Genomic DNA, 15,827 nt, shown 5'->3' on the forward strand with positions numbered 1-15,827 from the left:
CGAACTGTAAAAAATATTTAGGGGCACATGTGCAAATAAAAAAATCAGCCGAAGCAGCCTATATTTTTGTCAATAAAAAAATATGATAATCTAACCACAAATGTTGGAGGAACTCCAGCCGCCTTCCCTCTTCCCCGTGTGACACGGTTATGGGCGGTTTTCCAAGCCACTGTCGGCACAATGTGCTCTTGCGCCGCGGTAGCACATACACAATGAATGGGTTCGTCGGCGGAGGTCTGCGCTTTGTGCGCTCTGTGTGAAAAGGGCTTAAGTCCCACTGTCAGCAGCGTGGAAATAAGTCAAAGTGTGGAGGAGATTGACCGGGTTAAGCGGTGGATCTCCGGGGAAGCCTGCTCCGTTCTCCCCGTAGTTCAAATAATTTCAACTCTGAGCGCAGCGCTCGGGCGGAAAATCAGAGCAGTGCGCGACACCAAGGGTAGCGGTGCCGCCTTGTCAGGCGTTGCTGCCCTCTCCATAGACAAACAATGGGACAGCCAGCGCAAAGCGGTTTTACAGCTGATCATGTGTAGAGGCCTTTAGGGACCGTTTGCCACGGTGCCGCTGCTGGGCAGGGTGGAAATAAAGCCTTTTTCACACAGAGCGCGCAAAGCGCAAACCTCCGCCGACGAACCCATTCATTGTGTATGTGCTACCACGGCGCAAGTGCGCACTGCTCTGCTGCAGAGCTGAGCGGCGCGCGAGAGGGCGCATGTTGCGGCGTCTGCGCGCTGTGACGCACCTCGGCGCTCCGCGTCAAATAGCAGAGATGAGCCTGAAGTAGACCCGGAAGCGGTCACCATGGAGCTGTAGCTCCTGAACGAGCCTGTACTCCCCCAAATCCTGTCCTCTGCGCCATACCCCACGGTGGGCTTAAGTCCTGCAGAGTTTCAGAGGACCTGGAGAATGTTTTAGGATAGTAATAACATTATATAAGATAATCATATTGCAAAGATAATATATATAAGATAATAATATTAAAGACAAAATTAAATTGCAATAGGTCAACTTTTTCAAAACTTGATGATTTTACCTTTCTGTACATTTTGTATACAAATTCATTACATAATTTTTCTTGTAAATGTCTATTTGCATCACGTTTATTACGGAAAACACATTATTTGATCAATTTACATTGTGCCCCTAAAGTACTTTGTGCGCTCCTTACTTTTTCAACTTAGGAGCACATGTGCTCCTTGGGAAAAAAGTTAGCGTCAAGCCCTGCTAGTGATCAATCAATCAAGAACAATACTCAGCAGGTTAACCAATCATGAAAAAAATCTTTCTAATAAATGTTTTAAAGACCTGTCAAACTGATTGGCTAAAATTCTATTTCTTTTTGTCAGCTCAAACTACATCATAAAAACGGTGAAAGAAAAGTTATTTAGTTGTCATTAAACAAGTTTACTTCCAATGTTCAGCTCTTTGTGAAATGTTGGACCTCCAGTGATTACTTCAAAAATGTTGCTCACAATGTGAATACACCGACAGAGAGACATGGACACATTTGCTTGCTTTTGAAAACCAATAACAGAGAATCTAGAAAAAGGATTTACTGTTGCTTGTGTTAGGAACCAGATAAACTGATACTGGACTTACCATCTCATCCCCGGGCAGCCAGTATCCTTCCTGCTCGATGCCGGCCTTGGAGCCCTTGCAACCAACAGTCAGGGTCTCCACCACCAAGCCGTCCTTCACTGCCAAGCTCAGCTGTCTGGCAGTCTCCTTAGGGTGCATGCCAAACACACGGCTCAGGTACCTAGGCAGGTAAAGGGTTGAGAAGTACTTGAGCTATGTGCGTATGGCAGCCATATTTTCCTCGGCACAGACCTAAGAAGAACTTGGATTAGTGCTGCTGTGATAAAAATTAAAATTTCAAATTGTTGCTCAAGATGGCTTCACATCCTTGAAACCATCTCTTATGACCATATACATGATCATCAGTTAGAGAGCATGTATTTTCAATGGTTTGAAAATTACTCGCCTCTCAGATTTGCAATATTCCCCCAACAATACCCCAACCCTCAATCAATTATATTCATACTACCCAAGACACAAATTAGAGATACGTGTAATTTGAAATTACAGAGACAGTCTTTCTCGTCTATTTCCTCCTCTAATGCATCCCACCATTTCAAATAACAGTCCGCTTGATTCCTGCAGCTGCCTGCTGACTGGCAGTGAACCTCTTTCAGCAAGGTCATGTATCCTCTACTGTGGCAGACAGCCAACGAACAGAATATGTCAGTGGGGAATCAGGTTGAGCCTGTATTTACTCCTGAGTTAAAATGGAGAGGCCTATAGTATGTCTGTGAGGTGAACACAAGTCAGACCAGATTACTTAAAGCAAAGATATTAAAACCAAGGTACTGACTAGACTCCGCCAGGCTCCCAGAATAAATAAAAGATGAGCTCTCCACTGTATACGACTGAGATTTCAACCTATATCTTTCACTCTGTTTTATTCTGGAGTTATTAGGGATGATAATGATTAATCAACGATCAATTAATCAGTTGTTTAGAATGTGATCAAACAAGCGAAATGTGTTGTTGCTGTTTTGGCAACATGTCGCTGTGAGCTCTGACTGAGTAAAAAATGCATTTGGTATTGTTTAATAAAAGCAAAGTTTCTGAGTTGGGTTGACCAATACTTAAATTACAACTTTACTTATGATTGTCTTATGTTGTTAGTTCATATAGAAAATTTAAGAACACCGGACTTTAACTATCAACCCATTCTGGCCTCCTCTTAGTTTATGAGTACAAAAATAAACATTAGAAAATTGACTGAAACAAATGGTTATTTTATCAAATCTATTATTTTGTGATAAAATGCAAGATAATATTAAATAATGCAATCACAGAGCCAAAAACGAAATATTCGTACTGCTTGTTTTGTCTGACAAATAGCGCAAACTCAAAGATATGTAGTTCACTATCACGTAAGACAAAGAAAACCAGCAAATGCTTACATTTGAGAAGCTGGAACCGTTGGAAGTTTGCCATTTTTATGCTTAAAAAACTGTAAGAGTTCCTATGACTGACAAATGTTAGTTGCCAGTTCACTTTCTGTCAATAGTCTAATCACTTCCATATTGCTAATGCGTGTCTAGTTGTTGCTGGATGACATTATTTTGAGGATTACTAAACCAATCCAGTGTGCTTCTACTTATTTATTTCCATAAAAATAAACCCAAACTTACTTAGGTCTAATACACATGAGAGAAATTTAGCAAAATGAGAAAATTCACACTGTTTGTGTTTTTTTCTCTAACTCCTTCATATTTAATGCATACTTTTTTTTATCCTTGGTTACTCCAGCTCTTATCAACTGACTATAAAATGTTTACTAAAAAAAAATAATCAAAAGTCAAACATTCTATGAATTATACATTTGGTTATCAGGTTTTGCAAATTAACAATTAGCTTGGTTAATGATTAACTAATTGGTTGTAAACAGTCCGACTGCTGTGGCTGTGACCCTGCCGTACCAGGAAATTGCATTTTCATCATGTGAGAGAGAGCGGTTAATTATTCGCTGCTGCCTTGCTGACTTTAGTCTCCTCTATTTCCACAAAACCAAAGTCATCACCCTCTTGGACACAAAGCCCGTTAGGGTGGAATTTAACTACACTGTGACTGGATAGGTTGGAGGTGTGTGTGTGTGTGTGTGTGTGTGTGTGTGTGTGTGTTGGGGGGGGGGGGGAGCTGGGGCTATCCGTTGCATGCTGCTGCTTACTGTTGCCATGACAACAGCCGCTCGCTGCCGGGTATTGATTTGGCAGGCAGCCAACTCCAAGGTGCTCGCCAACTTGCTGTATGAGATGTGCTAAGTGTTCATTTAGTCTCTGCTCCATCCGCCGAGTGAAAGGAACGACTGATCAGCGATGCCGCGGATGATTTATCATCGATTTTCATTGTTTGAACAATGTAAGATTCACTCCATGGATAAAAGAATGATGTTTAGAGCATCATGAACCAAACCCGCTGTAGGTACTCTAGGGCCAGTTTCTACATGGGGGAGGGGGGCCATAGGCTGATTTAAGTGAATAGCCACTGGAGAATACCAAAACTCCAACATCTGTCAGTCTTAATATTGATCACTTCCTGGTGTGGCACCGAATGCAAACAGAGCTCAACAGCACATCCAAGACTTACCTTTGCTGCTTGTACCAATACACACATATTAACAACAATACCACACACTAAGTGAATTAATCAATTAGTTGTTTGACAGAAAATTAATCAGCAACTATTCTGATGATTGATTAATGGCTTAAATTGTTTATCAAACAAAAAACAACAACAATTTTCTCAGGTTCCAGCGTCTCAAATGTGTGATTTTGCTGCTTTTCTGGGTTTCATGTCATTGTAAATGTAATATCATATAGCATTTTTTCACTACTTCCTGTCATTTCATAAACTAAATTATTATTTGATTATTTAAAATATATATCAATAGACTAGCAATGTAAACAGTGGCTAATATGACACCATTTCTTACAGCACCGGTTCCTACTGGACCGAATCTCAAAGCAGATTTCTCTGTCTTCCTTCAGCGCGTAGCGAGTGTGTGGTCAAGAGAGGGAAGAAGAGAGTGTGTGTGTGTAGGTGTACGTGTGTTTAATGGTGACACGAGACAGTGAGGCTGCAATGACCGCAGCAGAGAATATGAAGTTGAGTGTAGCAGAACAATGCGAGTACCGTTTTGGCAATTTGTCAGTGAATAAATGCTACAGCTTCTCAAGACCCAACAGAAGTTATCATGTCTTATTTTCTACCTGCTGATTAAAGTTAAGGGGGTCAGCTCCGAAGTTAGCGAGTGAAATCAGTATTTTTTATTGATTCATATTTATATCTTTCAGTATATTTTTTAAGAGTTATTGTATTATTCAATTTGAAGTTTCAATTTCACTTTGCAATTTAAAAAATCCCTGTTCTTTAACATCACTGACCATCGTTTTGTGCTTTATTTGTTTAAAACTACCGGTTCAGACATCCTTCAGGCTTTGGTTGTATTCTTAAAGTATCTTTAAGCAAGTATCAAAAAACCCAAACAATACCCAACCCTTGCCCTGAGTATAGATATTTGATTTCACAGTAGCTATTTTTCAGAGCTCTGCAGACACCAGTCACCCTGCGTAGTAACATAAAAAGCCTGAGAAATGATTCATGTAACACAACATGTCCACATATAGTAGGTTCAAGTGATGGCATGTTCATGTGTGGAGCTGTTTTTCTCACCTAAGGTCATCACTGTGCTGGTCTGAATCACCTAAAACCCTTTCAATAGGCAGCTGTTAGGTAATACCTTGCTTGATGACACATAAGCAGGCCAAACCATAAATGTTTTTTATAGATTAAAGATCCCCTCCAGACAAAATTCCTCACTAAAAGGCATTGCATTTTCACCTTTAAAGTCTCAAAAAATGTACATCCTTGTGTATAAGTGGGCCAAGACACATTCCATTTACTCACACCCTGAAATACCTCAAAAGTCCATTACCCCTCTCACTCTTATCTACGTCTCGTCACTTTATGTTGTACAACAAAAATGTCACAGTGACAACTGTCTCTGAGGTCTGTGGACTATCCAGTGTAACCTGGACGTTGTTTCTGAAAGAACACATGGCCGTTGACTTTTTCAAATGTCCCTCCTCAGTGCTGTGAACACTACAAACAAAATCCTAAAAAATCTTCAGCCTCATCTGTACTGGGCTGGTTAAACAACACTCAAGGGACACATATTTTGAAATCTCAGCAGATGAAATCAGAGCAGCCTGCGTGGCCTGATTGAACTAATCCTTACAAGTAGCCTTTAACAGAATGGTGTGAACTTTGGTCAAAGGACAATGTTCACACATTCCATGAAAGATACACATCATCATGTCTGTCTTATCTGATTAACTTACTTGGAGATCCTGTCCATGTTTGCAATCTGTTTCTGGTTGCGGACGACCTCGATGGCCGCCCACACATACTGAACCACCTTAGGGTCCGCCTGCCTCTTCTTCACCACGCGTGACATGATTTCCTTATTCATCACAACTGTGGGAAACAAAGAAATGCGTATTTGCTTTTGTTCTGTAAATAAAAACTATGTTTAGATTGTCGTACCAAAAATAAAACGAGAGGCTGCACAGTTCATATTAACAGAACTACCAATTTAGGGACACCAGTGGTGCTGCTTATAGTGATGGTAACAGTAGTAATAGTGTTTCTTTGTGTATCTCACTGCTCTGCCAAAGACAGTACATAATACTAATCAGCAATGCTGAACAGCAAAAAGTCTTATACCTCTGAAATAATCACGTTAATAATCAAATCGTGGTTCTTTGTGTTGCAATCAATGGTCATAATAGTGAAAAAAAAGAAACAAAAATGTGCTTAATATACTTCCATACAGTTGTACATTGCATTCTTAACGTCAGATTTTAAAGAAAATCTGCTTATCAAATTAAAAGCACACATACATCAATATGACACGATATCACACGAGTATGATAAACAGTCATTTAAACAACATGACAATAGCAACACAATGCAAACAAAGAGTATCTGTCCAGACTTGCTGAGGAAGGCTTTCTCAAAATAAAAACTCCCAAACTCATTATCCTAATTGAGCTCTAAGCGTCTGAGACAAAACACTTCAGCCTTCACTGATCATCCTTGAATAATCTGAATCAAAGGTAAAACTCACTCGGAAACTCTTCATCCATCCTCCTCATTACAACTGATAAAAACTGTAAGAAAATAAAATGTCCCAACCATTAAAATGTGGCTGTTTGATTTAACCTTACATTCAGAGAAGATTCATAAATCATAATGCTTTAAAATCCATTCTGTTAGCCTTAAAGTTTCAAATTAGGAGCCAAACTACATTTATTGTCTCTGTAATATTTAAAGTACCATACAAATATGAGTAAAGGACATAAAGGGAATCTGGATGGCTACGCTGACTGATTGCCTTTTCACATTTCCCTTCTCAGTTTATTTAGTTGCTATTATGGTTCCTATGCTGATTGAATGCAGGATTCCTACACATTTGGAATTTCAAAATTCCATACTTTTCCATACCCTAATTTCCAGACTTCTCTGCGTTTTTGTTTTTTTTTCCTCAGAGAATATGCGACATCTGAGTAAATATATCAGTGTATCATATTTCACATCATATTTGATTATTCTTAATAGGCATGCAAATAAAAACTCAGGTAAGTTCAATGTCTGGGCTGTGGCAAAAAGGTTGGACTCTGTGTGCAAGTAATGCAGTAACGAGACGTCAGTGTTTTTTCCTTTCATGTGGCTCAGAGTCGCCTTCTCCCCCATGTTGGCGATGTCAAACGATTTCACACAAAGCTTGCATCTAGATCTGTGTGTGAATTGGGAATCCTTGGCCAACCAGTATTTATATATGGTATTGTCAAGCCATCCATCCAAAAACTTGCATCTACCCATTGTGAACCATGTGAAACTTGTCTTCTTGTCGAAGGTGCAGTGTTGGAGTAAAACTTGATACCTGGGGGGCTGGAGGAGGGTCATGGGGCAGCGGACTGGACATACCACTTGTCAATCAGGTAAAAGGGGAGGTATGTTTTCTGAGACGTTTGCTCTCACACAAACTGTGCTTGGCTTGGCATAAAACATGATCCGGATTGATTAAATTATTTTTAGAAATACCTAATTTTCTATTTTAGAAAACAGTATTTTAGAACAGTGATAATAGTCTGAAAACATAAATATTTTTCCATACTTTATTTTTCATTTTCCATACTTTTTAATACCTGGAAATTGATCAAATTTATTTCCTTACTTTTCCATACTTTCCATACTTGCGTAGGAACCCTGTGAATGTCAAGTGGCTACTTGTATTACACATCCTTTTACTTAATAATTTTTAAGATGAGCGATAACTGAATCATTTTTTTCAAGTTTGTGAAGCAAACCGCTAAAAATATGTTTGGGATATTTGTGCCAAGGTCATTTGTTTCAGAACTACATACAGTCACAGTAGTTTAAACATGCTTTGAATAAAAGTTGTTGTGATCACTCTTCGCATGCTAGGTATTTGATGTCACTGAAACTAAAGCTATGAACTTTGTACTGCAGACATAAATTTAGCATTACGTCCTATCAAAGCACCACTTTTTAAAATTCATATATGTAAGTCCTAATCCTTCTGAAAAGCAATAACTAGCCTACATATCGGACAAATGAATATCATGCCTTGTTGTCATTAGGAGGACATTCGTAATACCTCAGGCCTTTTCCCTCAGTGACATGTGAACATTAAAACAAATACTGTAGTGCCGTTGGATGCTCAGAAAATATCGGAGGGAATATGACAAGGAAAACTGTTAGAGACCTTCAAAAGGTTCTGAATAATACTAGCTGCCTCTTTACTTCGGTGCACAAGCCTGGCCTTCCCCAAATATCTTCAAATCCAATTTTACGCGGTCCTCCTCTTAACCATCCATGAAACTTAAGATGTCACTTTCATAAATCGCAGCCAAAAGCTAACCATAATGATGCTTGAAGCATTTTTATATGAAGGAGAACGCTTTGGCTTTAGTGCACTTTGTGGTAGAAGAGGATGTGACAGTTGTTGACAGAGGATGTTCATCTTCACACTTTTCTCATGAGTGTGTGAACTGTGGTTTAAGGTGAAAGAAAAACATGTAAAAAATTAATAAATAAATAAACGAATGTGGTGCTGATAAAAATCACCAAATAATTGAAAAATAAATGCAAATTAAGCTAATATCTACACAAATCATGTGGTCAGTTGTAGCAAGCAAGTAAAATATATTGTCTAGAAATATAATGGTTCATATTTTGGTCGTGGTCAAAGAGGAGGTTTCTTAAGCTGAGATAGTGTCTAATATAATCACCTCTTTATGCACAGTATTTTAGATATCTGCTCTGTTTCAGACTGTTAGAGATGAGATCTGGGCCTGGGCTTAAGTACACAAATATCAGCCTGATGCATTTATTATTACAGTTGCTAGTCAGGCTCACCAAAAGCAGTCATTATCACCATCTGGATTCCTTTAAAATGTGACTAAATTATCTAATAGATTTTTTTATTGAATAAAAATCTAATTGTACCTTGCTTCAGTAATTTCCCAAAGTATTAGCTGAAACAGAGTGCTCGAAAAGAACACAACTCTGGAAGAAATACTGCACAAAAGTAAATATTTATTTCACATGAGAAAATGTTTTGCCTCTAACTTTCAGAGTGAATGCAACAATACTGTCTCCAGGGGGTAAAAGGGGATTTTTACCATCATGTCACTTTGAAAATTGGCAACCATTTTTCACCCATCTTGGTTTAAAACCTCACAACACTCTTGGTTGGCAGGGCAAGAGGGAGAAGGAAATCGACCTAGACATCAGAGGGGACATTAGAGGGACTGGGAGCAGTAAGGTGACAGTGAGAAATGTGATCTCCCCTATTCTGTGTCAAGTGCAGTAGGTGTGAAGGAGGGCCACCTGTACCATGATGCCAAGGCAGCATGGCCACTACGGCTCTCCCTACTTCATATGCGTCTGATGGGCTGGCATGTACACAACACAGTCATCCACGTCTGCCTGGCAAACCGCTGCCAGCCTGCACCTCTGCCTCCAGAGAGCCCACACTACTACATGATGACAGGCCGACGCCAGTGTGCTCCCCAATCAATTAGACAAGGTGTGCGACACCAGAGGCCAATTAGATGACAGCCAGCACAGGTTGAGAGGGTTTCGTGACTCCCAGGGTAAACAATGAGCATACACAACGCTGTTGTTCCCTTTTAGGGAAACCTGACAGCTCCTCCAAACGTGAATCCACTGCAACAACCATCCCTGTTAGCCATGATATCAATTAAATCAACTACACAGGTATGAGGGAAGCAGTGCTGTCCTAATATGTAAGCACCATTTACCGTTAGCCAGTTATTAGCAACCATATTGACACTGATATGAGGAGACCAAATGGACCGTTCTGTGAAAGATCATCCGAGTCATCAAACTGTGAATCAAAACTCAACAACAAATCTCGTAATTGAATGCCACATTAAACACCACTCATAGATGTGGCAACAAAGAGGGTTAGCCGTGGAAGGCCACGGGCATTGCCATTCAAGACGCTGAATATAGCTGCTAGCAGGCTAGCTAACGCACAACCCTCAAGCTTGTCAACACAAAATAACAATTTTCATTTCCACTAAATAACGTAAACCACACAATTTACATTGCTTGTATAATGAATGATAACAGAAACCCCCGAACAAGCACCTAAAATTAATGGTAGGCTGGCAGACAGACTGTCGTGGTGTGTTAATTTTTGTTAGCGATGCTAGTAAACTGTTACGTAGCTAATCGTAGCTGGTTGGTAGGTAAACCTTAGCTAGCCAACTTGTCAGCGAACCGAGGAAATAACGTTAATCACTTTCAGAGCGACAGGCGAGTACTATTTCGGGTACACCTGGAGCTATATCCGCCGTCACAAAACAGCGACACACAGTCGGCTAACTAGCTACCTACTCGTTTGTTTTGGAGGGCGCCATGTTCACAATCCTCCATCACGGGATAGGAAAGGCAGCTAAGCTAACGGTGCTGGTCGCTGGCTAGCGAGCTAGCCGCAGTGTTGTCTGCGAGCGTGTGCCATTTTCATCAGAATAAAAATCAAACTTACCTTTGCTACGGTGTCGCTCACACACAGCTGCTGCAGGAAATCCGCAAAGGACTGAACGCGAGGCAGCTTACATTAGTATTTTTCGGGCTAGTTGAGGCTGTGGATGGTGGTTTGTGTCCAGCTGGCCACAGTACAGCAGCGCTGGGCTGGGAGGTAAACACAGACAGCGCCAACAGAGCCGAGCGGAGCCGCTGAACCAGAGGGAGAACTCTAGTGGTGGAATCCGACTTACTGCACGTAGTACCCGGGATAATTAAAGGGGCAGTCCGGCGATTTCACACGTCAAAGTCAGTTTCATCAGAATCAGCTTTAATGGCCAACTTTAGTGGTATGTACACATACAAGAAGAAGCAAAGTCACAGCAACAAAATGGACGTACACATATTTATCTGCTATGTACAAATACACACAGACTGTACTGATTATAGTTTGCTATTAATATTTTATATAGTAAAATATAAACAGTACTGTCTGACAAATGCTCGTCTGCTAAACAAGTACTCTGTAGTTTTTCAGGAGGAAAACTGTCTTAATTATACTATCATATCATTTTCACATTTTCTCCATCAGATTAGCCTATATTGATACAGGTGACTGATACATACTTTGTTCACTGTTGGAAATAAAATATTGGTTATGTAGACATTCAGTCTGTTAATACACCTTAAATACACCACAATACCCATTTGTAAAATGATTATGATAAAGAAGCCCAAGCAGTTACAAGATGAGAAGATGGCAAAGTGCCCCCCTCAATGTTTGATTGACAGGTGACCCCTGTACAGTGAAGAAATGCCATAACAATAAGCTCTCAGCAACAAAATAGGCTAGAGGACAAAGTAAGTTTCAGAGTTACAACACAGAAATTAACCAGCTGCCCACCCAAAGACCTCTGTTTATGTGAGTTTACAAAACTCAGCAGAGTCTCCATAATTGTAACGAAACCAAAGTCCAGCGTAGAGAGGCTGAGTGAATGTGGTCTGGACTCTGTGGAGGAGAGTCATGGTTTCAGAGACGCTGTAGAAGGACAGAATACCTGCACTGTGATCCAGGTACACTCCTGCTTTGGAGGACTGAGGACCTGAGACAGGAGTTTGGACGCCATTGTACAAAAACACATAACTGTGTTTGTCACATCTTAATGCCCAACATTTGTCATTCAGTCCAAATCCACATTCAGTCAAACTCCCTGATCTGCTGATATTCTTGTATGCGACTGCAACATCCACTCCTACTCCTCTCCACTCCACCTCCCAGTAACAACGTTCAGTCAGACTCTCTTTACCCAGGACCTGACACCATTCAGTGAATCTGTCTGGGTGACTAGAATAAGACTGTTTTTTACACATTACTATAGAGCTGATTAAAATCTGCACTTTTTGTTTCTGAACAAAAACTCCGGTTTTCAGAATTACTGACATATCCTGTAATTAGTTTTAATCATTATCTATTGTTAACAATAACTCAAATACAGTAGATGATAAAACAGAGAAATGAATTTGCTGTGAAGGCAATTAAACACCAGTAATGTAATGAAATACAATGAAACAATATTATATGATAAAGTCCTTTAAGAGTTTTCAAGGTGTGTGTTTAATGTTAGATACATTTATACAAATAAATTAAGTGAGTGTTGCAACACTGAATCTCACACGACCTGAATGCACCAGATTATTTAACACTGCTGGAGACTTGAGTGACTGGATGAATCTGGAAAATGTATTAATATACTTTGAATTCTGTCCCAACAAATAAACTTAACCTACTGTAGCAGTTACCTTCTCATCACATCAGGATTTTTTTTAATGTTTTAGTGATTAGTGTTTATTAACTCAAAAGCATCAACATTAAAACAACCTACTCACGTGACCTAGACACAATGTAGTGAACCTGAACTTTACTAACTGGAAGTACAAGCTAAATTTAGTGAAAAGAATGAAAACACTATTTAAAAATGTCAAACACAGGAGATTAATTTTTGTGTAATAAGGGCAGAGCAAAACCTTAACTGACTGTAGCATATCTGAGGCCTGGTAAGCAGGATGAAGGCGCCCTCTTGTGTTGTGTATCAGTTTTCACATTTCAGTTGTTAACCTGCTGTGATGTTCACTACAGAATGAACAGGAAAAACCTAACTGAGCCTTTGGCAGCTTCAAACAACAACAGTATAGAGATTTAAATATATATGATTTTTACACTAATAAAAGTTTAGTTTGTTTACAGTAACAATGATGCTGCATCATGATGATGAGGAAAGCTGAAAGGACAGAGACTGAATGGCAAATGCTTCTACTTTTTGGGGTTTCAGGAGGAAAACTGCTTCAGTTATACTCTTGTACAAGTTTCATATTTTCTCCTTCAGCTTTATACAGTACCCTCAAATGACAACAAGAGGAAAATACTTTGTTTATGTTTGTTTATTCATCATGTAAACCTTCAGTTTGTTTTCACATCCCACCAGTAAAGTTTGTTAAATGACTCTTGTTCAGTGATTTCATATACAGATTCACTTCATCCACATAATCAGACCAGAATCTGAGCAATGTATAGTACACAAAACTAATGAATTATCCTCTTATTGATTACAATCTAGATCATTACAGTTTTTATAGTAAGCTACAATATAATATCTTATCTGGGAAGTTAAGTCCAAGTACCACCCACAATATTTGATTGACATCTGATCTCTGTGTAGTAAAGAAATGCTTCAATAATCAGCTCACTGCAACAATTATGAATACAAAATAAGTTCAAGACATAGAACACAGAGTTTAACCCATTGTCTCCTCATTGACTGCTGTTTATTTGAGTTTGCAGAACGCAACAGTGGTTCCATTTGAATTAAGCCAAAGTCCAGCATAGAGAGGCTGAGTGAATGTGGTCTGGACTCTGTGGAGGAGAGTCATGGTTTCAGAGACGCTGTAGAAGGACAGAATACCTGCACTGTGATCCAGGAACACTCCTACTCTGGAGGACTGAGGACCTGAGACAGGAGTGCTGATGCTGTTGTACCAAAGCTTATAACCTGTTTTGTCCCAATCTAATGCCCACGATTTGTTATTCTTTCCAAATCTACATTCAATTGAGTAACCTGCTCTGCTGATATTCTTGTATGCGACTGCTACATCAACTCCTCCTCCTCTCCACTCCACCTCCCAGTAACAACGTCCAGTCAGACTCTCTCTACTCAGGACCTGCCAACATTCAGTGAATCTGTCTGGGTGACTAGAATAAGACTGCTTGTTTTTCCTCATTGCTGTTGCATTTCTGCCCCCCTCATGTAATGACAGATATGTGTTTGCTGTGTTTAAATCCAGTGTGACTTCATGTGAATATTTTAAGAATCCAGCTCTGCTCTTGGGCTCTGGTTGTGACAGTAAAACATCCACATCAGTCACTGTCTGTGAGATGATTGTCCATTTCTCTCTCAGAACATCCTGTAGTTTATCTCTGAGCTCTGACACAGCCGCTGTCACATCCTCAAAGTACCTCAGAGGACAGATATTGATGCTGGATGATTCTGTAGATTCACTGAGTGGTGACAGTGAGGAGTAGTTGTGTAGAAACTGGGTGTGATCCTCTGTGTGTGAGAGCTTCATCAGCTCAGCGTCTTTCCTCTTCAGCTCAGTGATCTCCTGCTGCAGCTTCTCCTCAAGCTCTTTGACTCGACTCACTTCAGTTTCCTGCTGGGATCTGACCTGCTGCTTCACATCAGAACGTCTTTTCTCCATGAGATGGATCAGGTCAGCGAAGATCTTCTCACTGTCCTCCACTGCTTTATCAGCAGAGCGACTGATAGCCTCCACCTCCTGCTGAAGCAGCTTCACATCTTTCTCTCTGTCCTGGATTCTCTGCTGGATGTTTTGTCGACTCACCTCCAGCTCTCTCTGCCTCTCAGTCCTCTCTGCTGCAGCTGAGACTGTGTCGTGGCCTTTATGTTCATCCACAGAGCAGAGATAACAGATACACTGCTGATCAGTACGGCAGAACATCTTCATCACCTCATCATGACGAGAGCAGATCTTCTCCTGGAGCTTGTTGGAGGGGTCCACCAGCTTGTGTTTCTTTAACTGAGCTACATCATAATGAGGCTGAAGGTGCTGCTCACAGTAAGAGACGACACACACCAGACAGGACTTGAGAGCTTTCAGTTTTCTCCCAGTGCAGACATCACAGGCCACATCTTCAGGTCCAGCATAGCAGTGATCAGCAGGAGCAGCTTGGAGTCCAGTCTTCTTCAGTTCCTCCACTAAAACTGCTAACATGGTGTTTTTCAGCAGGACAGGCCTCGGTGTGAAGGTCTGCCTGCACTGAGGGCAGCTGTGGATTTCCTTTTTGTCCTCTCCATCCCAGTGAGTTTTAATACAGTTCATGCAGTAGCTGTGTCCACAGGGAGTAGCCACCGGAACCTTCAGTAGATCCAGACAGATGGGACACGTAATTGTTTCCCGGTCCACCTGATTTCCTTGCTGTGCCATTTCACTGCACAGTGATTATGACTGTCAGACAGCTTCACTTTTTTTCAACAGAAACAATGTCCCCGCTCTGAAGGACAACAGATCTCTGCTCCTCCTGCTCTCGCTCACTTGCGACAGTGAATGAGGTTTATTAGCTCCCACAATCTGCACCATGATGTTTTCACCTATCCTTATACCTGTAGATCTGTGAAGGGGAGGGAACAGGAAAATATCTTGATGGGGTGGAGCTTGCAGTTTTTGAGAGCAGGAGATAAAGAGAACAGACTTTAATGCATTCCAGAAGAAGAAGCAGGTTGTGTTAACTGTCATTTACAAAGTGCAGTAAGAATAGTTGAACTTCAAGCTTTGACATGCAGCTCACAACAGTTAGGCATTTAATTTTATTCATACTTTTCAAATTTTCTAGCCAAGTTAATGGAGATATAAAGAACAAAAAAGGTTGCTTCCTATCGTTGTTCAATTTCCTAAGCCCTTCTGAAGAACTTTCACTCATTTCTATGTTTAAATGAACAACTCTCCAGGAGAAAACTCCTTCTTTCTTCCCATGAGGACAACCCTGTCTGTCATCAACAGAGGCTGACAAATTGCTATACTGAAATTTGTTACTGGATATCTGGATTGAGTGGAAAAAATGTAATATACAATTTAAAATTTCAATTCCCCATATTTAATGTACA

At 40.4% G+C, this 15,827-nt stretch overlaps 2 protein-coding genes across 5 annotated transcripts in view; both read right to left on the reverse strand.

Annotated features, from left to right (window-relative positions):
• The window catches only part of zmynd11 (zinc finger, MYND-type containing 11), a 34,920-nt gene extending 24,043 nt beyond the window's left edge, over positions 1–10,877 (reverse strand). For 3 of the 4 annotated variants that reach the window (XM_033649838.2, XM_033649837.2, XM_033649834.2), the window contains exons 1-3: positions 10,673–10,877; positions 5,910–6,045; positions 1,597–1,756 (exon numbers count right to left, since the gene is read on the reverse strand). In XM_033649838.2, the coding sequence (XP_033505729.1) occupies positions 1,597–1,756; positions 5,910–6,040 (291 nt within the window). In that variant the 5' untranslated portion in view covers positions 6,041–6,045; positions 10,673–10,877. The remainder of the gene's footprint in view (positions 1–1,596; positions 1,757–5,909; positions 6,046–10,672) is intronic. The other variant, XM_033649839.2, reaches the window with a different exon arrangement.
• A 3,150-nt stretch (positions 10,878–14,027) lies between these two features.
• Positions 14,028–15,154, reverse strand: LOC117272236 (tripartite motif-containing protein 29-like). The gene is given in 2 exon segments (XM_078172960.1): positions 14,028–14,205; positions 14,207–15,154. Coding segments are annotated over 2 exon segments (987 nt in total). The 5' UTR covers positions 15,151–15,154; the 3' UTR covers positions 14,028–14,162.
• Positions 15,155–15,827: the final 673 nt, after the last annotated feature.

The sequence above is a fragment of the Epinephelus lanceolatus genome, chromosome 12, assembly GCF_041903045.1.
Source record: "Epinephelus lanceolatus isolate andai-2023 chromosome 12, ASM4190304v1, whole genome shotgun sequence".
In the NCBI taxonomy this organism is placed as follows: domain Eukaryota; kingdom Metazoa; phylum Chordata; class Actinopteri; order Perciformes; family Serranidae; genus Epinephelus; species Epinephelus lanceolatus.